Source organism: Carcharodon carcharias, chromosome 7 (genome assembly GCF_017639515.1).
Source record: "Carcharodon carcharias isolate sCarCar2 chromosome 7, sCarCar2.pri, whole genome shotgun sequence".
NCBI classification, from domain to species: domain Eukaryota; kingdom Metazoa; phylum Chordata; class Chondrichthyes; order Lamniformes; family Lamnidae; genus Carcharodon; species Carcharodon carcharias.
In genome coordinates, this window is record NC_054473.1 from 114,931,456 (window position 1) to 114,956,705 (window position 25,250).

A 25,250-nucleotide genomic window follows, 5' to 3' on the forward strand; every position below is an offset into this window, starting at 1 on the left:
AGACATGGTTATTAAGAGACATTGTAGATCCTCACTGTGGTAAAGAGAGTCCTTTAAATAGTGCCATAGAGAAAAGATTAATTACTTCTGGAGCACAAAAAAGTATTTGCCTATTCGGGGTAGATTGTAAGGACATAAATAATCTGTAAATGAATGGGAATTTGAGGGACTCAATCTGACAATCTATGATCTACAAACTTTAATTTAAAACGCAGAGTGCAGTGAGCTTGTATTTTTGTCTCTGCAAATTAGAGAGATCTGCATTTTGCAAAGTATTGTAATTAATGTATATACGTAAATGCTCATAATTGTGCAATCCTTTTACTGTTTTATACTTTATTTTTACTTTAATGATTGTCTACAACTATTATGAATTGTGATTACTTGTTTTATTTGTATCAGAGTCACAGTTCGTACCTGCCACCACAATCATTTTTCAGTGATATCTCTGTCTGTCCCTGGACAGATAACTGCAATCGAAAACTAATCATAAAATAGATTGTACCTTATCGTAAGCGGAATCGTGATGGAAGTGGGCATAATCTAATTGAATGGTGGAACAGACCCAAGGGATGGAAAGGGGTAGGAATCAGCTGTGTGTGGCCCTGTACCACACCAGTCAATACCACTGAGCCATCCCCAGCAGCTGATTTTATATTTTTTATTCAAGAAAATCTTTGCTTTAATTTCCTCCTAACAAACCCCATGCTTCATGCATGTTTGGCTGAGGGAATGGTGCCAAGCTACTACTGGAATCATAAGAATTGGCAACTTTGGAATGTCCGACTTGTGGGAATGTGGCTGTTCGTGGGCTGTTAATTATGACAGGAAGAGAACATTCTTCTTGAGTTTTATCGAGAGGAGGATTTGGGGCCCTGAATGCTCAGTTGCTCTTTTCAAAAAACAAGACTTGAAAGAATTTGCATTTCAATGACACCTTCCACAATCTCAGGATGTTCCAAAGCTCTCTACAGACAATGTGCTTTGTAAGTTTGATCGTTGTTGTAATATAAGAACCACAGCAGCCAATTTGTGCACAGCAAGTTCTCACAAACAGCATAAAATAATAACCAGATAATCCGCCTCTGTTAGTTGAGGGACAATTATTACCTTGGACACGGATGAGGGTGGGATGGGGCGATCTCCCCTTCCTTCATTTGAAATAGTGCCATGAGATCCTTTCCATCCACCTAAGAGAGCCGACGGCAGCCTCCGTTTAATGTCCCATTTGAAAGACATCACTTCTGACAGTGCAGCACTCCCTCAGTACACACTAGAGTCTCAGCCTAAATTTTGTGCTGAAGTTTCTGGAATGAGACTTTAACCCAGAACTTTCAGACTCCAAGGTGAGAGTGATACCTCTGAGCCATGTCTGACACAAGAGGTTGGAAAGTCAAAGGCTTTTCCTCCCAAGTATCTTGCTGTTACTGCCTTCAAAGATAAGGCTTGTAAAACACTCCTTATTTTTTTTTTTAAATGTCTAACATTGCCTCACCAGGTTAAGTCTCCTCAGCACTGGGCTACTCTGGTCTTGTGCGTGCTGGCGTGCAGCCCTGTCCATCATTGAGCACCTTCACTCACTTTCATGGAGGATTTTTGATCAGGGCTATTCTGATGGCCAAGCTGGAAGCAATGCGTTGTTGTGGAGTGAGAGGAGATGGAATGGGACCTTTCTCACTGGGTGTGGTGTGTCTCCCCTTATTGGTTATCTCAATGGAGCAATATCTAATCTAACAGCTACCAGCTGAAGGGAAAGATTTGGTGTCTTTAAGTCCTGGCATCGGCTCAAGAGAGGATTGGGCACAACTTCCTGTACACCCTCCACCCCTTCCCCCAGGGTCAGTGGGCATGTTTGTGCTGGATTGTAAAGAATTATCATTTGGCTGAGGTACCGATGGGGACGTTCCACCCTTGCAACTGTCCTCTGGAAAGCATTGGTTCCTTCACAAAAAGGAAGAAAGACTTGCATTTAAATAGCACCTTTTATGACTGCAGAACATCCCAAAGTGCTCTAAAGCCAATGAAGTACATTTTAATGTATTGTCACTTGTAATGTAGGAAATATGACAACCAATTTGCACACAGCAAACTCCCACAAACAGCTTGGAAATAAATAACCAGGTAATGTGTTTCAATGATGTTGATTGAGGTATAAATATTGGCCAGGACACTGGGGAGAACTCCCCTGCTCATCATCAGATAGCGCTGTGGAATCTTTTACATCCCCCTTGAGAGGGCAGACAGGATCTCCGCTTAATGCCTTATATTAAAGGCAGCACCTTCAACAGTGCAGCACTCGCTCAGTACTGCACTGGAGTTTCAGCCTGGCTTGGTGGTGTCGGGGTGTACTGCTTGAATCTTTAGTTGCCCCAGCTGCTTTTAATGAAAATATTTAATCATCTTTCATTTCATTAAAAAAAAATACACTTTCCTCTCCCAGTTGGGGCCTGCTGAGATAGGCCCAAGCTCATGGTGGAAAGTTGTTTCCAGAGTCCACTGAATGGACAAGTAACCGAGACAAAGTTGGAGGAGCTGATCAAGGAGGTGGTTGAGAGCCAATCTAATGATGACCTCTAATACCAGAACATCAAATGGTTTGGTTTGAGATTAGGGTTGGAGAAGGGTTGGAAACCTGTGCTCAACATTATTAAAGCCATTAGCCTCGAGCAAGGGTGCATCCCAAACATCATAACATTGGCAGGCAGGGAAAGGGCAGCTGGTCAATCCAGCCGAGCCCACAAATACATCCAAGCAAAGAATTTATTAGCCAACATCTTCGAGCTGCCTGAGCCACTCCATCAAAGCATGAGGCTAGCAAACATCTGGTCTGGTTTGCTATATGGAACACCAATTCCTTGGGTAGTGTTTCCAGTAGACCTATCAGTGATCACTCGGACATAAGGCTGGTTTCCTGTATGAGAAACCAGTCTTCAGTTTTGATTTGGGATAGATGTTTGGAGGTGGGGGAGGAGGAGGAAAAGGGGGGGGTGGGGCAAGAGGGTTGCCAACTCTGATTAAATGCATCCCTGGAGGTTTCATCACATGACTTGCCCCCACGCTCCAGCCATTAGTCGGCCAACACATCCATCTTTGTGACAGACTGCCTTTCTACACAACTGGAAAGCAAAAAGACTCACAACCTGATTGGATGATGCTTGACTATCAGCTAAACAGCACTTTCTCCCACTTTCCCACTTTTTATGCCTGGCAAAGAGAAAAGTTCAAAGAAAATGCCAAAAAATATATCTTTTTTTAATGCCTCAATGATTTTTTTTCCAGGTTTGCACGTAGAAGTGCCCTGGAGATTGATCTTCAATTCTTGGAGACTCCAGGCCAATCCTGGACGGTTGGCAACCCTAAGCTGGGAAGACATGATCCCAGTCAGAACAGCCATCATATTAGCTTAGTTTGGTTAGGAAAAAAAAAATGTGCCTGCTGCTCCAACCGGAGAGTACGTGTGCTACATCAGTCTCGTAGGGAAGTCTATATGTATAGATGTTAAGGGAAATCTTGATGTATACACGAGGGATGAGGGCATAGAGACATATAGAGCGGTGTGGAAGAGGTGATTAGTGTGGGAAGAGGTTCATGTGGAGCATGAAGAGCAGTTGGATTAAATGGCCTGCTCTGTGCTGTAGGTGATTTTCTGAGCGCTGCATCAGGTAGCTTGTCATCAGTTAAACCGCTTAAAAAGCCCAAACCTGTCAACATGTTAACCTCCCATTTGAATCATCTGCTCCCTCTGAGTCAGGGGACTGTGTGTTCAGAAACTTCACTCCAAGTACTTAATAAAATCTTGGCTGAAACTCCAGTGTGGTACTGAGGGAGTGCTGCACTGTCAGACGTGCCATCTCTCAGATGAGAAGTTAAACCGTGGCCTCTCAGATGGATGCGCAAGACCCCCTGGCACTACTTCGAAGAAGAGCAGGGGAGTTTTCCTCAGTGTTGCAGCCAATATTTATCATCACTAATATAGATAACCTGCTCATTTATTTCATTGCTGTTTGTGGGAGTTTCCTGAATCCAAATTGGCTGCTGTGTTTCCTATACTACAACAGTGGCTTCAAGAAGTACGTCTTGGGCTGAAAAATGTTTTGCAGCATCCTGGGGTGAGTGATAGGCGCTATACAACGCAATACTTTCTTTAGTTGTTTGGGATTTAACCCATCTCTCTTGCTTTGGGGGCTAGAAATTGTTCCATGCTGATTTTTGGCAGTGAGGACTGAGCAGCATTCGGGGGGAGCATGTGGTGCAATTGGCCTGTTCCTCTTAAAGGCTGTCCGTCCCTTTTATAGGGCAGCTACACTGAATCACAGGAGGCTGCTGCTGAACATGTGCTGCAATTCTAAACAACAAACTGGAGTACCTGGGAAGAAAGGGAGCTCCCAGATTCGTGGATGCAGGGCTAGCAGCTTTGTGGTGGAGGTGGGCAGGAGGAGAGAAGCCATGTTTCCACGCACCTAGTAACGCACCCTGGCACTTGGGGCTTAGGCTTACCATCCAGATACTCCACCCTCACGCACCTACCAGGGATGCAGCCTCACAACCAGCTCCTGCTGCTTCCACATACGTCCAGCTATTCAGCTATGGCAGGCACATCACCCAAACACAGTGCAACACTAGCACTGGCATTCTGCCCTCTTCCTGACAGGATAAGTTGGCACACAAAAGAAGGGAGCAGAGCAGAACTGATCGGAACAAGAACGTCTGCATCTCCTTCGTCCCATAGAGGAGATGGTTCCTGGACCATCATGAGTAAACCTGTTTCCATCTTTTTCAGATGAAGTTACATTGTTTCATAGTTTGCCATTGTGAGATTTGAACTCTTGATCATGGGACCAACTGTGACAGTGCCCATGACATCCAGAATTACTGAGAACATTGAGAATGACAGCATCTTCCTGCCTCTTGCCCCTTCACAAGTCCCAACTCACCCTCATCCTGTATCGGGCATGACGAGTCAGCTGCTGATGGTGTGACCATGAAACTCTTGCTTCCCATCTCAAACACTCCCCTCACACCAGCCTTCCCCTTTCTGAGTTCCTTGTTTGAGACACCCAGGAACCACTGCCTGTCCAGCCACAACTCATCCAGGAGGAAGAGAGAGAGAGAGCAACAGCTCTGATAAAGAGACCCCTTTCATTTGATCTGGCACCTGCTGCCACCAGCTCAGACACTGCGCGTACCTCCGGGCTATTATAGAGTTGGGATCTGCATGTAGTGAGCGACAGGGCACAAGTTGCCCTCTCCAGAGCCTCTACTTCATCCCCCTGTCAAGCTGCAGGCCCAGAGGCCCTGCAACTGCTGCCTCCATACCCGTTGTAGCCTTTGTATGGACAGTTCACCAGATCCTCTGCCACCCCTCTTCCCATCCACCCTGTAAGGATGCAGTAAAAGCCATAGAGCTGGTGCTGGACCCCTCTCGCTGGTGAACACGTTCTTTGGTGAGTGGCAAATGGTTTGACTTGTTGCCCTTTAGTTACCTTATCTTCTGGCTGGGTGATGTTTCTTTTACTGTGAGTGACTTAGAGATAGTTAATAAATAGTTTTAAGAAAAAATTAATATTTACACTATTTACATTCAAGACCTCATGTGAAGTACATTGTTCTCTGGACACAGATTGTTCTGGGTCTTGCTCTCTTGGAGCCTCTTGGTCACCTGATCACCGATGTCATGCTTACCTCATCATTGTCCAATTAACATAACCATTAACCCTTTACTCTACAACAAGTTTAAATGCTTGGCCTAAATAGCCAAGTGGTTATGGTACTGGGTTTGTAACCCCAAAATCAAGAGTTCAAATCTCACAATGGCAAACTATGAAACAATGTAACGTCATCTGAATAGAAAGAGATGGAAACGGGTTTGTACTCGAAAGAGTTACAATCCTCTCCCTCTCCTACATTTTTTTGCCATCGTGAGATTTGAACGTTTGATAATTTAAAAGATTATCAAACGTTCAAATCTCACGATGGCAAAACTATCAAGAGTTCAAATCTCACAATGGCAAACTATGAAACAATGTAACTTCATCTGAAAAAGATGGAAACAGGTTTACTCAAAAGAGTATCAAGAGTTCAAATCTCACAATGGCAAACTATGGAACAATGTGACTTCATCTGAAACAGATGGAAACAGGTTTGTACTCGAAAGAGTATCAAGAGTTCAAATCTCACAATGGCAAACTATGAAACAATGTAACTTCATCTGAAAAAGATGGAAACAGGTTTACTCAAAAGAGTATCAAGAGTTCAAATCTCACAATGGCAAACTATGGAACAATGTGACTTCATCCGAAACAGATGGAAACAGGTTTGTACTCGAAAGAGTATCAAGAGTTCAAATCTCACAATGGCAAACTATGAAACAATGTAACTTCATCTGAAACAGATGGAAACAGGTTTACTCAAAAGAGTATCAAGAGTTCAAGTCTCACAATGGCAAACTATGAATCAAGAGTTCAAATCTCACAATGGCAAACTATGAAAAAATGTAACTTAGGGGTGACCAGGATCGGGGACGTGCTGGGTGGCGGAGGACTGGGCTGGATGCTCCCGCAGGAGTTGGCGCGACGCGTGTCTGTGAGTGTCCAGGTCGCAGCCGATGCCATCCAAGACCTGAGAACGGTCGTGCTCGGACCCGACGTTATTTTGGGTCTTGAGGCGGCCCAGGTGCGCGGTGGTCTTCCGTCTGAGCGTTCCCCTGTTCGGACGGAATTCCACATTGGCCCCAAGCCCCGAACCCTCCCTCGGGTGCTGGTGCCCCGCAATATGAGCCGCCTCGGGGACATGCCCTCTGTGCCTTTTGGCACGGCAAAGAGGAGCTTTTTGTATGGACTGCTGCTGCACACCTTCCATTTTCTCGCCCTTGTCCGTCGACCGGACACGCCCTGGCGTGCCTTGTTGCCGTCCGGCGCCGGAGGCCCCCGATGGGAGTCCCTCTATGGAGGTGTCCTCCCCCTTTCTATCGGGGACCTGGGTTGGAGGGTGTTGCATGCAGCAGTCCCTTATAATAAGAGGATGCATAGGTTCACGGACTCTCAGGACACGTGCCCTTTTTGCGGTCTTGTGGAGTCCGTGGACCATGTATATATAGGGTGTTGTAGGCTGCACTCCCTTTTTAGTTATTTGAAAAACCTTTTATTGATGTTTTGTTTGCACTTCAGCCCCACGCTCCTGATCTATGGGCACCCGGTGCGGAAGGGGGTCGGGAAGGAGGAGGACCTCCTCGTGAACCTGCTCCTGGGCCTGGCCAAGTTGGCCATTAACAGGTCCAGGCAGCGGGCGATCGACGGGGGAGTCCCGCCCGATTGTTTGTCCCTCTTCCGTGGCTACGTTCGCTGCCGGATGTCCCTGGAGAAGGAGCACGCGGTGTCTGCTGGCACTCTCGAGGCCTTCCGTGCTCGGTGGGCACCGCGGGGACTGGGGTGTTTTGTTGACCCCTTTAATCACATTTTGATTTAAAGTTTGTAAGTTTCCTTTAAACTTTGTTCTTGGTTTTACAGCTGACCTGAATTAGGGGCTGTGCCTGATTTATCCCAATTTTGTTGATTTGGTTTTCATTTAAAAGATTATCAAGAGTTCAAATCTCACAATGGCAAACTATGAAACAATGTAACTTCATCTGAAAAAGATGGAAACAGGTTTACTCAAAAGAGTATCAAGAGTTCAAATCTCACAATGGCAAACTATGGAACAATGTGACTTCATCTGAAACAGATGGAAACAGGTTTGTACGCGAAAGAGTATCAAGAGTTCAAATCTCACAATGGCAAACTATGAAACAATGTAACTTCATCTGAAACAGATGGAAACAGGTTTACTCAAAAGAGTATCAAGAGTTCAAGTCTCACAATGGCAAACTATGAATCAAGAGTTCAAATCTCACAATGGCAAACTATGAAAAAATGTAACTTAGGGGTGACCAGGATCGGGGACGTGCTGGGTGGCGGAGGACTGGGCTGGATGCTCCCGCAGGAGTTGGCGCGACGCGTGTCTGTGAGTGTCCAGGTCGCAGCCGATGCCATCCAAGACCTGAGAACGGTCGTGCTCGGACCCGACGTTATTTTGGGTCTTGAGGCGGCCCAGGTGCGCGGTGGTCTTCCGTCTGAGCGTTCCCCTGTTCGGACGGAATTCCACATTGGCCCCAAGCCCCGAACCCTCCCTTGGGTGCTGGTGCCCCGCAATATGAGCCGCCTCGGGGACATGCCCTCTGTGCCTTTTGGCACGGCAAAGAGGAGCTTTTTGTATGGACTGCTGCTGCACACCTTCCATTTTCTCGCCCTTGTCCGTCGACCGGACACGCCCTGGCGTGCCTTGTTGCCGTCCGGCGCCGGAGGCCCCCGATGGGAGTCCCTCTATGGAGGTGTCCTCCCCCTTTCTATCGGGGACCTGGGTTGGAGGGTGTTGCATGCAGCAGTCCCTTATAATAAGAGGATGCATTGGTTCACGGACTCTCAGGACACGTGCCCTTTTTGCGGTCTTGTGGAGTCCGTGGACCATGTATACATAGGGTGTTGTAGGCTGCACTCCCTTTTTAGTTATTTGAAAAACCTTTTATTGATGTTTTGTTTGCACTTCAGCCCCACGCTCCTGATCTATGGGCACCCGGTGCAGAAGGGGGTCGGGAAGGAGGAGGACCTCCTCATGAACCTGCTCCTGGGCCTGGCCAAGTTGGCCATTAACAGGTCCAGGCAGCGGGCGATCGACAGGGGAGTCCCGCCCGATTGTTTGTCCCTCTTCCGTGGCTACGTTCGCTGCCAGATGTCCCTGGAGAAGGAGCACGCGGTGTCTGCTGGCACTCTCGAGGCCTTCCGTGCTCGGTGGGCACCGCGGGGACTGGGGTGTTTTGTTGACCCCTTTAATCACATTTTGATTTAAAGTTTGTAAGTTTCCTTTAAACTTTGTTCTTGGTTTTACAGCTGACCTGAATTAGGGGCTGTGCCTGATTTATCCCAATTTTGTTGATTTGGTTTTCATTTCAAAGATTATCAAGAGTTCAAATCTCACCATGGCAAACTATGAAACAATGTAACTTCATCTGAATAGGAACAGATGGAAATGTGTTTGTACTCAAACGAGTTACAAAAGCATAGATCAAGAGTTCAAATCTCACAATGGCAAACTATGAAACAATGTAACTTCATCTGAATAGGAACAGATGGAAACCAGTTTGTACTCGAAAGAGTTACATTGCATGGACCTGCCTGGTCCAAGCCCACAAATAGAGTCTCAAAGCAGCAGGTAGGGCTGAGTGATGTCACTCCAGCACCAGTTCAGAGGCTTCTGACGCACAGTGGACAGCCTTGCGGGCAGCCTTGCCAGTGTGGGATGCCTGGGCAATCCATGCAGGAAGTGGCTGGAATTTTGTGCCTATGTTTCCTTTTTTCTTTACAGATCACAACAGGTCTCAAGACTGGTTAATTTAGTGGGATTTTCTGATTGCTAGCCCAGGAGAACCCAATATGTGCGAGTGCACGCGCGTGTGTAAGAGTGAGAGAGTGAGTGTGTATGTGCATGAGAGAGAGCAATTATCAGTTACAGGAGTGGAGAATTGAGAAGGGGCAGCTTGTTCTTTCAGGCCTGTCGAAGGCTCATATGGACTCGAAACGTTAACTCTCTTTCTCTCCCCGCAGATGCTGCCAAACTTGCTGAGTTTTCCCAACATTTCTGTTTCTATTTCAGAGATTTCCTCGACAAGCCAGCTGTCTGTGAATGGTCCCAATACTCAATACTCACTTACAGCATCCAGCAAGTTATTCCAGAAATTCCTCCTGTTGTTTGTTTCAAATGGAATTATTTACTGAGATGAATTGAAGATCTACTTCAGACTAAAATTCTGGGTTTACTTCTTCAATACTTTTTAATCTTCCATTCTTCAACAGTGTGAAGATCTCTCCCCCTCTACCACCCCCCCCAAACTTCCCCAAATTTCTCCTAATTCTCTTCTGCTCCCTCTCTCCCTGCTCCTCTCTTGCCCCCTCCTCTCTCGCCCCCCCCTCCACTCTTGCCCCCACCTCTTTTGCCCCCTTCTCTCTTGCCCCCACCTCTTTCGCCCCCTTCTCTCTCTTCCTCTCTCTTCCCCCCTTCTCTCTCTCCCCCTCTCTCTCTCTCTCCTCCCTCTCCACCCCCTTCTCGCTTGGTCTTGATCTCTCCTCCTCTTTCCCCACCTCACTCTTTCTATCACACTCTCCCTTGTTCTCTTTTTATCCAGTCATTTTTCTCCTAACCCTCTTCTCCTGCTCCTTCTCTCCCTGCTCCTCCCTTGCCCCCTCTCTTCTCTCTCTCTCTCTCCCCTCCCTCTCTCTCTCCCTCCCTCTCCCCCTTCTCTCTCTCCCCCCCTCTCTCTCTCCCCCCTCTCCCTCCCACTTTCTCTCACTCTCCACTCCCTTCTCTATTGCTCTCATTCTCTCTCCTCCTTTTTCCCCACCTCTTTCTTCTTATCACACTCTCCCTTGTTCTCTTTTTTCCTGTCTTTTTCTCTCTCACTCACTTAATCTCTTGCTTTCTCTCTCTCTTTGTTCCTCCAATATTGCCTGATAACTTATCCTCTTTACCTCTTTGTGTGTAATCCTGTATTTCCCTCTCACTGCTTGTTGTCCTATCGCTATTTCTTGCATTGCAGTGAGCGTCCTTCAGCAATGGAAGTGTTAATTGGCTAACTTGTTTGTGCGGATACAGCAGTGACCTGTCAGAATATGATGAGACATGTCTGGTCACAGAGCTTCCCTCACATTCCTGATTTGTCTCCACCCGTTACTGCTGGCAAAAATCCTGTCCAGCTGCCTCCTCAGTACATTGGCCAATGGGCTCTTTCATCCCCAAATAAGCAAAAAGCTGGATTTCACTCATTTGGAGTCAAACATGTTCCCTGCCCTTGCCAACAACGTGTATTTATGTTGCATCTTTAAATATCTCAGGCTCTTCACAGAGGCAAAATCAATATAAATGGACATCAAATCATAGAAGGCAGATATTAGACAGGCTGGCCAAGAGCCTGGTCGAAGAGTTGCTTTTATGTATGCTCTTAAGAGATATGGAGTCATTTAGAGAGGGAGTCACAATGTGGAGTTGAGGTAGCTGAGGTCACGGCTGCCAATGGTGGTGCAAAGGGCTTGTGAATGAAATCACAGGCAGGGATTTTCAGGTCAGGGCACAGTGAGTCCTGCCGCAGTGGATGCAGCAAGACAGCCCAACGCCCACTGAGATGATTGACCTCCAGCAATCAGAACCATCTTCCTCTGCAGTAGATATGACACCAACCAGCAGGAAGTTTTGCCCCTGATTCCCATTGACTTCATTTTGCCAGGGCTTCTTGATGCCACATTTGGTCATATGCTATCTTGATGTCAAGGCCAATCACTCACGCCTCACCTCTGCAATTCAGCTCTTTTGCCTATATTTGCCTATATAAGGTTAGGAGCTGAGTGGCCCTGGTGGAACCCAAACTGAGCATCATGAGCAGGTTATTGCTGTGCAACTGCTGCTTGACAGCACTATTGATGACACCTTCCAACATTTTTCTGATGATCGAGAGTAGATTGCTGCTTGGCTGGGCAATTTTCTGTATTGGCTGAGTAGATGCCTGTGCTGTAACTGTACCGGTGCAGCTTGGCCAAGCGTGGCTAGTTCTAGAGCACAAGTCTTCAGCACCATAGCTATCTGTGTTCCTCTGCAATGTATGGAGCTCTGTTGTGTTAATGTTGAAGTTTATTTGTAGCACAGAGCTCCCCAGAAGCAGCTCAGCTGGTCGAGGATGAGGCCTTTGTGTTTTGTGTCGGAGGAAGGAACCTAGTCCCTGAAAATCCATGGGCCGAGATCCTGACCCGAGAGGCCCACCCGGCTGTCATCTCTCCTGAACTTTGTGGGGTCAGTGAGTGGCTGCCAATGTTGATCGGGGCTGCCTGGGTCACTATGGCCACCAGCTTGCCAAGGGCAGTCAGAAGATCCTGCACCCATTGCAGGGTAGAGGGAGGAATGGGGTTTCTCTGTCTGCCCTTCTCTCAGCTCCCACCATGTCTGCCTGTGAAAAGGGTTCAAGCAAAAAGCTAAAAAGGGGGGAAAAAAATCACTGTCCTCTGAGGACCTGGTCGCCTACCCAGAGAGGCCCTGATCAGCAGCTCATTCTGCAGCTGGCACCGGTGACTGGTACATCCAGAGACATATGCCCCTTGGCACCCATGGGCGTAGCTGGACCCCCCCCCCTCCCCCACCCACCCTTGCTGAATGACGGTCATTTTCCCCATCCCAGCTGCTGCTATTGTACAAGATGGCGGCCCTCGTTGAAAGAGAGATCTCGTTCCAGTGGACAAGGCTTTCTCTGGTATCGTGACATTCACATTGAATGTTAATACAGGAATTTACGGTAGCAAATCTCAAAAGTGTGTGACCAAACACTCTGGCAGCGAGAAGTGAAGATTATGCACTGGTAGTGGCATTCAATGCAAGCTTTTTAATAAAACAGAGATTAGCCAGTCAGGATTAGATGGGTTAGCAGCATCAGAGGTTTTAGAGTTGTTGGAGGCTGAGATAATTGGTTTAGTAATCCAGAGGCCCAGGCTGAGTCTCTGGGGACGTGGGTTCAAACCCCACCATTGCAGCTGGTGAAATTTAATTTCAATTAATTTTTTTAAAATCTGGAATTGAAAGCTAGTTTCAGTGCTGGTGACTGCGCAAAACTATCATCGATTATTGTAAACACCCATCTAGTCCACTAATGTCCTTTAGGGAAGGAAATATGCTGTCCTTACCTGGTCTGGCCTAAATGTGACTCCACACCCACAGCAATGTGGTTAACTCTTAACTGCCCTCTGAAAAGGCCGAGCAAGCCAGTCAGTTCAAGGGCAATTAGGGGTGGGCAACAATTGCTGGTGACGCCCACATCCCATGAAAGAATTTTAAAAATGAGATGGACAATTGTGTAAGAGGAGTAAAGAATAGGCAAATTTCAACAGCCTGTATCACAACTGGAGAAGGTCTGGGGGAAGGCAAGAGGAAGTGGTGTGTGAAACTTTGCAGAGGGATTCTGTTAAGAGCAATCATCACAGCAAAGGGAACTGTGATCTGTTTTGTTTGATCAGTCAAGTGTGAGACAGAGGGAATCGGGCTGAAACTATGCTAGGAGCTAGTCACACCACTAGAGTTCTGTTCATTGAAACACAGCAGGAACATTCATCAACCACTTGCATTTATGTAGCTTCTTTAGTGATAGGACAAGTTGAAGGCTGTTGTAAAGGCATATGGGTCACATAGCTTTAGCAAGACCAGCATAGCATAACTTCATTGTTTTTGCACTCTAAAACTTTATAAAACACTGTTTATGCCTCAGCTGGAGTATTGCATTCCATTCTGCGCATTGTAGAACCAACCTTCATATGACACCAGGTGTCACACGTGCAGAATGGTTAATGAAGCACTGTCCGATTGAGATTGAGCTTAATTATGCCAAACTAGGGGGGCAAGGTGGAAAGAAGTCAGGGAAGTCAGAAAATTGGACATGACTGTCACAGTCGTGACCGGACATTTAACATAGGAGAGAGAGTGGCTGCTCCAGTATTTCCAGCTATTTTTGGTTTTGTTTCAGATTTCAAGCATCTGCAGTATTTTGCTTTTATCCCCCTCCATTCTGATAGGTCTCTCATTCACTCTCATGGTTACATAGATAGGCTCTGTTCTTCCTATCTTTAAATTATGCAACGAATAAATATCTGAATCTATTGCTTCAGGCTTTTCGACACTGTTAATCACATTGGGTTTTTGCTTTTGTCTGTAAGTCTGCCTGATTCTATCTTTACAATCTGTCATGAGGTGTCCATTTCAATGACAGAAAAAACGTTCGATCTTTTTAAACTGTGATTCATTACAGGGTTGTCTGCTTCCACCTTTGTTACCATTATGTCATGTTTTCACTGCTAAGTTATCTCTTTTAATTTCTTTGCTAGCGGTGGCAGCTTCCCACTTCTGAACAAAGCGTTGCACTTTTGGGCTCTTTTTGGCTGAGGGTCCCTGCCAACGTGGGGGACGGCGCCATTCTGCACTCCCTGTATGGCTGTCGAGTCCCACACTGTGCCTTCCATTGCCAAAGCGATTACCAATACCTTCTGAAAATCTGAATTTGTTTCAGACAGTAATCTCTTCATTTATACTGCACACCAAACAATCTCTAAGCATAACATTGATAGATGTACCAAACTTGCAATATTCTGTTAATTGTTTGGGGCTTGCCACATAACAAGCATCTGTCTCCCCCATGGCTCTATTCCTTCAGTTAAATTTGAACCATTGCATCATCACCGAAGGCTTTGGCTGGTGGTGATTCTTTACGAGGTTCACTAAGTCATCAAAACTTTTTGAATCTGGGGCATTGGGTGCCAACAAATTTTGAATTAATCCATATGTCTCACTTCCGCATGTGGATAAGAGGATCATGCGTTTCTTCTCCTCCCCCACAATATCATTTGCCTGGAAGAAGAACGCGAGGTGTTGAACATAATGAGACCAGTCGTCCGAGGTTGGATCGAAAGGTTCAATTCTTCCAAACTGCAGCATGCTCTGAGGGGGTTGCTTCGATGATCAGAGAGGAAATTTTCTTTACTTATAATTACCATGCGAGGTAGAGCCCGATTTTCAGTTCTTCTGATTACCTTGGTTCTTTCTTGCTTTTTACCAAATCCTTTTGTGTTTTACTCTCTTCACCAGTTTGTTGGATCCTGTGCCTTAGTTTGTTGGGGCTTGAGGATCCGGGTTGCATGCTTGTTTCGAGGTGACTGATTTGATACCAGGACAGAGAAGATCCGTAGACAGTTCTTAGAGACACACATTCTGTTTTTTAACAAAAGGAACTCAGCAGCTACACTTGTGTGCTTACAACTCAAAACTCTGCCTTTACTCTTCAGACCCTAACACAAGATAAAAACAAAAAACTGCGGATGCTGGAAATCCAAAACAAAAACAGAATTACCTGGAAAAACTCAGCAGGTCTGGCAGCATCGGCAGAGAAGAAAAGAGTTGATGTTTCGAGTCCTCATGACCCTTCAACGGAACAGTTCTGTTGAAGGGTCATGAGGACTCGAAACGTCAACTCTTTTCTTCTCCGCCGATGCTGCCAGACCTGCTGAGTTTTTCCTAACACAAGATTACTGACTAAAGAGGTAGCCCGCACCACTCTGCTGTTGAATATCAGGATCATATGATCTTACATTAACAACATTTGACTTAAAGGTATATCACACATCAGATTGCTACAGTGTTTTTACACAGCGAAGTGTGAGCTGGAACGCACTGCCAGAATGGCTGGTGAAAGCAGTTTGAACGGTAATCCTCTAAAGGGAATTCGATAAATACTTGAAGGGAAAGCATTGGAGGGCTATAGGGAAAGAGCAGGTAACTGGAATTGATTGGATAACTCTTTCTTAGAGCCAGCACAGGTATGATGGGTTGAATAGCTTCCTTCTGTGCTGTATCTCTCTCTCTCTCTGAATCTGAAAACTTCAAAGTGGCTCAAATCATCCCTTCTTTTCCCGAGGGAACAAGCCCAATGTTCCTTAACTTCAAATTCAATTCTGGAAATTGGCAATGGCTGCTGAAGATAACAAACACTACCAGAGGTCACTTATGACTTGGAAGGTGCAAGTCTAGGCAGGATAGAAAGAGATTTCGGAGTACAAATAGATCAGTAATGAAAAGTTGCACCAAAGGGTAACAAGGCTATTACAAAAAGCAAACCAAGTACTAGGCCTTATTTCTAGGAGGATAAAATTGAAAATTAGGGAAGTTTTGGTAAACACCTATCAAACCTTGGTGCAGTTCTGGACACAATATTAAAAGGATATAGAGGCACTGGAGAGGGTGCAAATAGGATGACTCCAGAAATGTGTGCACATACATTTCAGGAAACTCCGCCTTTTTTTCTGTTGAAATAAGAAGGCTAAGGGATGACCCAATGGAGGCCTTTAAAATTATGAAAGATTTTGATGGAGTATATTCAGGTCCCAGTCTTGCTCACCTTGCAACCGTGTCTCTTAAATGGCTATCAGGTCATACATGTTATCTTCCATCTGTGCTAACAATTCATCCATTTTCTTATGGGTGCTGTGTGCATTCAGACACAGGGCCTTTAATTATCTCTCTTAATCTTTTTTGCAATATCTGGCTTTATCTGCTGGTGCGCTCTTAAGTTTGCACGAATAGTATATATGGTTGATCATATAATAATATATGATTGAAATGGATAGTATAGATGTATTTAAGAGGAAGCTGGAGAAGCATATGAGAGAGAAGGGAATAGAGGATTAAAATGGTAGATTTAGATGAGGAAACTTGAGTGGAGCATAAATGCCAGCAAAGACTGATTGGGCTGAAAGGCCTGTTTCTGTGCCATATATCCTATGTAGTTAGCTGAATTCCTCATGGTGTCAGCCATGGTGTCAGCCATGGCTCAGTGTGTTGCACTCCCGCCTGAGTCAGAAGGCTGTGGACGCATCCCACTTCAGAAACTTGAGCACAAAATCTAGGTTGATAACTCCAGTGCAGCACTGAGAGAGTGCTGCATGGTCGAAAGTGCCACCTTTGGGATGAGACATTAAATGGAGACATTAAACTTTCTGAGATAGGCAGAAAAGATTCTAAGACACTATTCAAATAAGAGCAGGGAAGTTTGTTGCCCTGGCAAATATTTATCCCTTGACTAGTATCATTAAAACAGATTATCTGGTCATGGGCACATTGTGGGAGCTTGCTGTGCACAAATTGGCTGCTGCATTTCTACGTTAAAACAGTACCCAGACTTCAGAAGCACATCACTGGCTGCAAAATGCATGGCATTCATTAAATTATAGATGACGCCCCTTAAAAATGTGGAAAGTGGTTCAACAGGAGTCCATTTAAGTAGAACAGCGAGCTGAGTGGCTCTCAAACCCAGTTACATTTGAGTTACATATTTCTTTCCCTCTGGTTGATTAACATTCATCTTAAGATGGCATCGTAAAATGTCAGAAGCTACTTTTGAGTTGGCAGCGCCCGGCACTGAGTTCCCTACCTTGGTCCATGTCTTTGCAGAAGGACATTGATGAGTGGGCGGAACATTTCGTGTAGAATATTCCAGCCCATGGTCACTTTGTACACCTCTGGCTAGCCGAACCTGAAAATAGAGTGAGCCTGGATGTGACCCAAAGAAAGTGTGGGGAACAGGAGCGAACTATTTCTTTACAGAATTTTTTTAGCCAACCAAAATAAATATTGAATCAAACAGACGTGCTATGTTTTTCTTTATTTGCTTCTCCAATTATTTTCTTCTCCTATGTGTGAAAAGTCTAGTGTGCCTGTCTCCTTGACAACCACTTCGGCCTATACAGTTCTGTGGTCTTTTCCCCCTGTATTTCAGTCTAAATCTTGACCTCAAAAGCTCCCAGTAATTAAGTTGGAATGAATGAAAGTTGGGGGAGGTCAGGTGAAGGAAAGGAAGGAACATTTAACCTTCCTTTAAAATGAATCGTTTGAATTTTCCACAGAATGTGTCCTTGTTCATTCTTGTATTGTGCAGGTTCCCAGTCTGGTGAGGCGAGCCTGCCCCACGGCCACGACAGACTGAACCACTATGCCTCCACCCAAAGATATTGTGAAGATTGCAGTGCAGATGCCTGGGGCCTATCCCCAACTGATCGACCTTGACCAGGTAAGAAACAACCCATCCATAGCAGGCAGACAGTCTCAGTCCTTCATCTGCACCAGGGAAATCCCACGGAACTCTTTCACTTTCCCTCAAGTTACCTGGGTGGTGGACCACCAGAATTGGGGATAGCCAGAGGTGAGGAGCTTGAAGCGAATTAGGCAGCCATTGTGTTGGAATGTCTCAGAATCGGGGCTATGGAGAAAGAGCAGGGAAATGGGACTTCTTGGATAGTTCTTTCCAAGAGCTGGCACAGGTGTGAAGGGCTGAATGGCCTCCTGTGCTAAATGATTATGATTTAAGTCCGAATGAGAATCTGAGGATACAAAGTCTATTGTTGCTTAGAGCTGCTTAAAGAAGCACACAAAGCCAGACATTGTGCTTCTCAAAACTGGTTCAAGCACTTCATAAAGTCTATGGATTACTGATTTGGCAATATTGTACACAGCTATCTCCAAACATACTGATTCCTGGTCTGCATCATACACATTCCAACCTGCAAAATACCTATTGGTTTCAAGGAAACGTGTGGGATTTTTCCAGGATTCCCAAACACCAGCCAGGAAGGTTCTTTCGATTTGTAAAAGTTGTCGCAAAGTTCTGAGATATTACATATTTTAAGGACATCTGTTTTCAAGATATATTTCTGTTTTCAAGCCTTTACATTGAGTTTAAAAGCCTTTTTCAAAATGGACAAAAGGACAGACATAAAAACAAAAAAACTGCGGATGCTGGAAATCCAAAACAAAAACAGAATTACCTGGAAAAACTCAGCAGGTCTGGCAGCATCGGCGGAGAAGAAAAGAGTTGACGTTTCGAGTCCTCATGACCCTTCGACAGAACTTGAATTCGAGTCCAAGAAAGAGTTGAAATATAAGCTGGTTTAAGGTGTGTGTATGGGGGGGCGGAGAGAGAGAGAGAGAGAGAGAGAGAGAAGTGGAGGGGGGTGGTGTGGTTGTAGGGACAAACAAGCAGTGCTGGAAGTAGATCATCAAAAGATGTCAACCACAATAGAACAAAAGAACACATAGGTGTTAAAGTTGGTGATATTATCTAAACGAATATGCTAATTAAGAATGGATGATAGGGCACTCAAGGTATAGCGCTAGTGGGGGTGGGGAGAGCATAAAAGATTTTAAAATATTTAAAAATAATGGAAATAGGTGGAAAAAGAAAAATCTATATAATTTATTGGAAAAAAAAGGAAGGGGGAAACAGAAAGGGGGTGGGGATGGGGGAGGGAGCTCACGACCTAAAGTTGTTGAATTCAATATTCAGTCCGGAAGGCTGTAAGTGCCTAGTTGGAAGATGAGGTGTTGTTCCTCCAGTTTGCGTTGGGCTTCACTGGAACAATGCAGCAAGCCAAGGACAGACATGTGGGCAAGAGAGCAGGGTGGAGTGTTAAAATGGCAAGCAACAGGGAGGTTTGGGTCATTCTTGCGGACAGACCGTAGGTGTTCTGCAAAGCGGTCGCCCAGTTTACGTTTGGTCTCTCCAATGTAGAGGAGACCACATTGGGAGCAACGAATGCAGTAGACTAAGTTGGGGGAAATGCAAGTGAAATGCTGCTTCACTTGAAAGAAGTGTTTGGGCCCTTGGACGGTGAGGAGAGAGGAAGTGAAGGGGCAGGTGTTGCATCTTTTGCGTGGGCATGGGGTGGTGCCATAGGAGGGGGTTGAGGAGTAGGGGGTGATGGAGGAGTGGACCAGGGTGTCCCGGAGGGAGCGATCCCTACGGAATGCCGATAGGGTCCCCCTTGTCCTCACTTATCATCCCACCAGCCTCCGCATTCAAAGGATCATCCTCCGCCATTTCCGCCAACTCCAGCATGATGCCACCACCAAACACATCTTCCCTTCACCCCCCCTATCGGCATTCCGTAGGGATCGCTCCCTCCGGGACACCCTGGTCCACTCCTCCATCACCCCTTCTCCTCAACCCCCTCCTATGGCACCACCCCATGCCCACGCAAAAGATGCAACACCTGCCCCTTCACTTCCTCTCTCCTCACCGTCCAAGGGCCCAAACACTCCTTTCAAGTGAAGCAGCATTTCACTTGCATTTCCCCCAACTTAGTCTACTGCATTCGTTGCTCCCAATGCGGTCTCCTCTACATTGGAGAGACCAAACGTAAACTGGGCGACCGCTTTGCAGAACACCTACGGTCTGTCCGCAAGAATGACCTAAACCTCCCTGTCACTTGCCATTTTAACACTCCACCCTGCTCTCTTGCCCACATGTCTGTCCTTGGCTTGCTGCATTGTTCCAGTGAAGCCCAACGCAAACTGGAGGAACAACACCTCATCTTCCGACTAGGCACTTTACAGCCTTCCGGACTGAATATTGAATTCAACAACTTTAGGTCGTGAGCTCCCTGCCCCATCCCCACCCCCTTTCTGTTTCCCCCTTCCTTTTTTTTTTCCAGTAAATTATATAGATTTTTTTTTCCCACCTATTTCCATTATTTTTAAATATTTTAAAATCTTTTATGCTCTCCCCACCCCCACTAGAGCTATACCTTGAGTGCCCTACCATCCATTCTTAATTAGCACATTCGTTTAGATAATATCACCAACTTTAACACCTATGTGTTCTTTTGTTCTATTGTTGTTGACATCTTTTGATGATCCGCTTCTATCACTGCTTGTTTGTCCCTACAACCACACGCCCCCCTCCACTCCTCTCTCTCTCTCTCTCCGCCCCCCCATACACACACCTTAAACCAGCTTATATTTCAACTCTTTCTTGGACTCGAACTCAAGTTCTGTCGAAGGGTCATGAGGACTCGAAACGTCAACTCTTTTCTTCTCCGCCGATGCTGCCAGACCTGCTGAGTTTTTCCAGGTAATTCTGTTTTTGAAAAGGACAGACAACATGGCACCTTTCGGTGTTTATTCAAACCGGGTCAGACACTTATCGCTAGAGCTGGCTGTGAAGAATCAGTAAAATGCAAACACTCCTCCAGGGGTGTCCATTGAATTTTCTAAAAGATGTGAAAACCATTTTACTTCTGAGGGAACAGGAGACAGGAAGGGACTTCAAAGGGCCTTAGTGTAGTTAACTTCTTTGCCAATGTTTCATCAAAATTAATATAGCTGCCCATCTTGAGTGGCAGGGTGCAGAACCCCAGGGAGAGTTCTGAGAGACAACATCAGAGAGGGTTCCTGGCCAAGTGAGGACAAAGAGGAAAGTATTAAGAAATAAACTGCTGCTCTGCCAAAAGAGTCCAGGCAATTTACAAGTGCCATAACTGCAGAATTATTGAGGAATAGGAAATCTCCTCTTTTTCCCAAAAAGCCACTGACTGAGTCCACTTGAAAAAGGCACCCCTCCAAGCATTCGACTACAGAAGACATCACAGCTGCTAAACAGAACCTCAAATTCCAACCCCTTCTCTTCAGAAAAAAAGGAATTCTAGCAACAATACCCCACAGAGACTGATTTGAAATCTCATCTGCATTTTAATCTGTATTTTAGTTAATAACTTTATCACTCTTCCTTAAGTAACTTCCAGCAGTAGTTTTGTAATAAACTAACCTTTATCTTGTTTAAGACTAAAGCTTGTCTGCTGGAGTATTTTTAAATTGAACCACTCACAAGTTAAAAGGGGGCTACACACACACACTCACACACACACACCACTTTGCAAAAAGGCCTTCTACTTAGTCTTGACAAAATTGTGATTCGATTTCTTCCTCCCCTCTTGCAGTGTACATTGATTCTATGTGGTTTTGTTGGCCCAGATGCAACTTAGGCCCTGACAGCATTTCTTGAATTATATGGCACCTTTAACATAGTAGGACATCCTAAGGTGCTTCACAGGAGTGTTGTCAAACAAAGTGTGATATCAAGCCCCACTGGCACTTGGTCAAAGATCTTAAGGAGTGCTGTGAAGGAGGAGAGCGGTAAAGAGATGAAGAGGTTTAGGGAGAGAATTCCAGAACTTGAGGCCTAGGCAGTTGAAAGCCTGGCCAGCAATGGTGGAGCAAGGGAAGTTCAGAGGATGTTCAAGAGGCCAGAATTGGAGGAGTTCCGAGGTCTTGAAGGGTTGTAGGTCTGGAGGAGCTTAGAGAAATCAGAAGGGGTGATGGGAGTGGGGGGTTGCAAGGGGCCATGGAAAAAATTGAAAATGGGGATGAGAGTTTTAAAATTGAGGTCCTGCCAAACTGGAGTGATCTTAATCACTTGAGATTTTGGCTTGTGCCACCGTCACTGAATTCATCCCAGTGAAGGAGCAGGTGTTAATGACTGGATTCATTCAAGGCTGGGGTTTCAGCTCAGCTCAGCTCTGCTGTCTGGTAGGAGTCTACTAGGTGCAGTGGGGGAAGGGAGGGAGTGAGCTCTAGGTTTGTCTGAGTGGCTGAGCTTGGGCACTTGGATGTTGGGTGAGGAACAGGATTAGGCTGAGCTGTGACAAGCCTTCCTGTGAGGCCCAATGCCTTTTGCACGACATACTTCTTTCACTGCTGTTGCTTAAAGGACTAACCAAATTTATCTTTCCTTTTTGATTCCCACAGAAAAAGCCTCTATCAACTGTCCTGAAGGAAGTCTGTGACGTGTAAGTAACCCTCTTTCCCCTGAGGAACCAAACTCCAGGGAACATGTAGCCAGGGTGCTCTCTTCATAGCACTTTGCCAGCTTAGAGGGGGTCAAAGGTTAAATGAATACTCCCTGACACCCTTACCATAAGACATAGGAGCAGAAATTAGGCCATGCGGCCCATTGAATCTGCTCCACCATTCAATCATGGCTGATAAGTTTCTCAACCCCATTCTCCCGCCTTCTCCCCGTAACCTTGGATCCCCTTACCAATCAAGAACCTATCTAAATTCCAGTTCCCTGGCCCCAACCGCCACCTCTTCACCATGGACGTCCAATCCCTCTACACCTCTATCCCCCACCAGGATGGTCTGAGGGCCCTTAGCTTCTTCCTCGAACAGAGGCCCGAACAATCCCCATCCACCACTACTCTCCTCCGTCTGGCTGAACTTGTTCTCACACTGAACAATTTCTCCTTTAACTCCTCTCACTTCCTCCAAATAAAAGGTGTGGCTATGGGTACGCGCATGGGCCCCAGCTATGCCTGTCTCTTTATGGGGTATGTGGAACATTCCTTGTTCCAGTCCTACTCCGGCCCCCTCCCACAACTCTTTCTCTGGTACATCAATGATTACTTCGGTGCTGCCTCATACTCTTGTCGGGACCTGGAAAAGTTTATTAATTTTGCTTCCAATCTCCACCCCTCCATCATTTTCACATGGTCCATCTCTGACACTTCCCTTCCCTTCCTTGACCTCTCTGTCTCAGTTTCTGGTGATAGACTGTCCACCAATATCCATTACAAGCCTACCGACTCCCACAGCTACCTCAACTACAGCTCCTCACACCCCGCTTCCTGTAAGGACTCCATCCCATTCTCTCAGTTCCGTCGTCTCCGTCGCATGTGTTCTGATGATGCTACCTTCAAAAATAGTTCCTCTGACATGTCCTCCTTCTTCCTTAACTGAGGTTTTCCACCCATGGTCGTTGACAGGGCCCTCAACCGTGTCCGGCCCATCTCTCTCGCGTCCGCCCTCATGCCTTCTCCTCCCTCCCAGAAACATGATAGGGTCCCCCTTGTCCTCACTTATCACCCCACCAGCCTCGGCATTCAAAGGATCATCCTCCGCCATTTCCTCCAACTCCAGCGTGATGCCACCACCAAACACATCTTCCCTTCACCACCCCGGCGGCATTCCATAGGGATCGTTCCCTCCGGGAGACCCTGGTCCACTCCTCCATCACCCCCTACTCCTCAACCCCCACCTACGGCACCTCCCTATACATACGCAAAAGATGCAACACCTGCCCCTTCACTTCCTCTCTCCTCACCATCCAAGGGCCCAAACACTCCTTTCAAGTGAAGCAGCATTTCACTTGCATTTCCCCCAACTTAGTCTACTGCATTCGTTGCTCCCAATGCGGTCTCCTCTACATTGGAGAGACCAAATGCAAACTGGGTGACCGCTTTGCAGAAAACCTGCGGTCTGTCCGCAAGAATGACCTAAACCTCCCTGTCACTTGCCATTTTAACACTGCACCCTGCTCTCTTGCCCACATGTCTGTCCTTGGCTTGCTGCATTGTTCCAGTGAAGCTCAACGCAAACTGGAGGAAAAACACCTCATCTTCCGACTAGGCACTTTACAACCTTCTGGACTGAATATTGAGTTTAACAACTTTAGATCTTGAACTCCCTCCTCCATCCCTACCCCTTTCCGTTTCTTCCCCCTCCCTTTTATTTTTTCCAATAATTTATATAGATTTTTCTTTTCCCACCTATTTCCATTATTTTTAAATCTATACCTTTTATGCCCTGTTAGTCTTATTTCACCCTACCCCCACTAGAGCTGTACCTTGTGTGTCCTGCCATCCATTCTTAATTAGCACGTTCTTTTAGAAAAAATCACCACCTTCAACACCTCTTTGTTCTTTTGTCTGTGACATCTTTTGATTATCTGCTCCTATCACTGCTTGCCTGTCCCTACAACCACCCACCCCCCACTTCTCTCCCCCCAACGCCACCCCCCCCCCTCCTTAAACCAGCTTATATTTCACCCCTCTCCTAATTTTACTCAGTTCTGCGGAAGGGTCATAAGGACTTGAAATGTCAACTTTGTTCTTCTCCGCCGATGCTGCCAGACTGCTGAGTTTTTCCAGGTAATTCTGTTTTTGTTAAGAACCTATCTATCTCAGTCTTAAATACACTGAATGACCTGGCCTCCACAGCCCTCTGTGGCAATGAATTCCATAGATTCACCACTCTCTGGCTAAAGAAGTTTCTCCTCATCTCTCTTCTAAAAGGTCTTCCCTTTACTCTGAGGCTGTGCCCTCGGGTCCTAGTCTCTCCTACTAATGGAAACATCTTCCCCACGTCCACTCTATCCAGGCCTTTCAGTATTCTGTAAGTTTCAATCAGATCCCCCCTCATCCTTCTAAACTCCATCGAGTATAGACCTAGAGTCCTCAAACGTTCCTCATATGTTAAGCCTTTCATTCCTGGGATCATTCTCGTGAACCTCCTCTGGTCTAGGGCCAGAACATCCTTCCTGAGATACGGGGCCCAAAATTGCTCACAATATTCTAAATGTGGTCTGACCAGAGCTTTATAAAGCCTCAGCAGCACCTCCCTGCTTTTATATTCTAGTCCTCTCGAAATAAATGCCAACATTGCATTTGCCTTCCTAACTACCGATTCAACCCGCAACTTAACCTTAAGAAAATCCTGGACTAGGACTCCCAAGTCCCTTTGCACTCCAGATTTCTGAATTCTCTCCCCATTTAGAAAATAGTCTATGCCTTTATTCTTCCTACCAAAGTGCATGACCTCACACTTGCCCACGTTGTATTCCATCTGCCACTTCTTTGCCCATTCTCCCAACCTGTCCAAATCCTTCTGCAGCCTCCCCGCCTCTTCAGTACTACCTGTCCCTCCACCTATCTTTGTATCATCTGCAAACTTAGCCAGGATGCCCTCAGTTCCTTCATCTAGATCATTAATGTATAAAGTGAAAAGTTGTGGTCCCAACATTGACCCCTGTGGAACTC

General features: G+C 46.0%; 1 protein-coding gene across 2 annotated transcripts in view; it reads left to right on the plus strand.

Moving 5' to 3' along the window:
- elmo3 (engulfment and cell motility 3) overlaps positions 1–25,250 on the plus strand; it is a 238,284-nt gene that overhangs the window by 16,935 nt on the left and 196,099 nt on the right. For both annotated transcript variants that reach the window (XM_041192089.1, XM_041192088.1), the window contains exons 2-3: positions 17,540–17,671; positions 22,183–22,223. In XM_041192089.1, coding sequence (XP_041048023.1) covers positions 17,594–17,671; positions 22,183–22,223 — 119 coding nt within the window. In that variant the 5' untranslated portion in view covers positions 17,540–17,593. The remainder of the gene's footprint in view (positions 1–17,539; positions 17,672–22,182; positions 22,224–25,250) is intronic.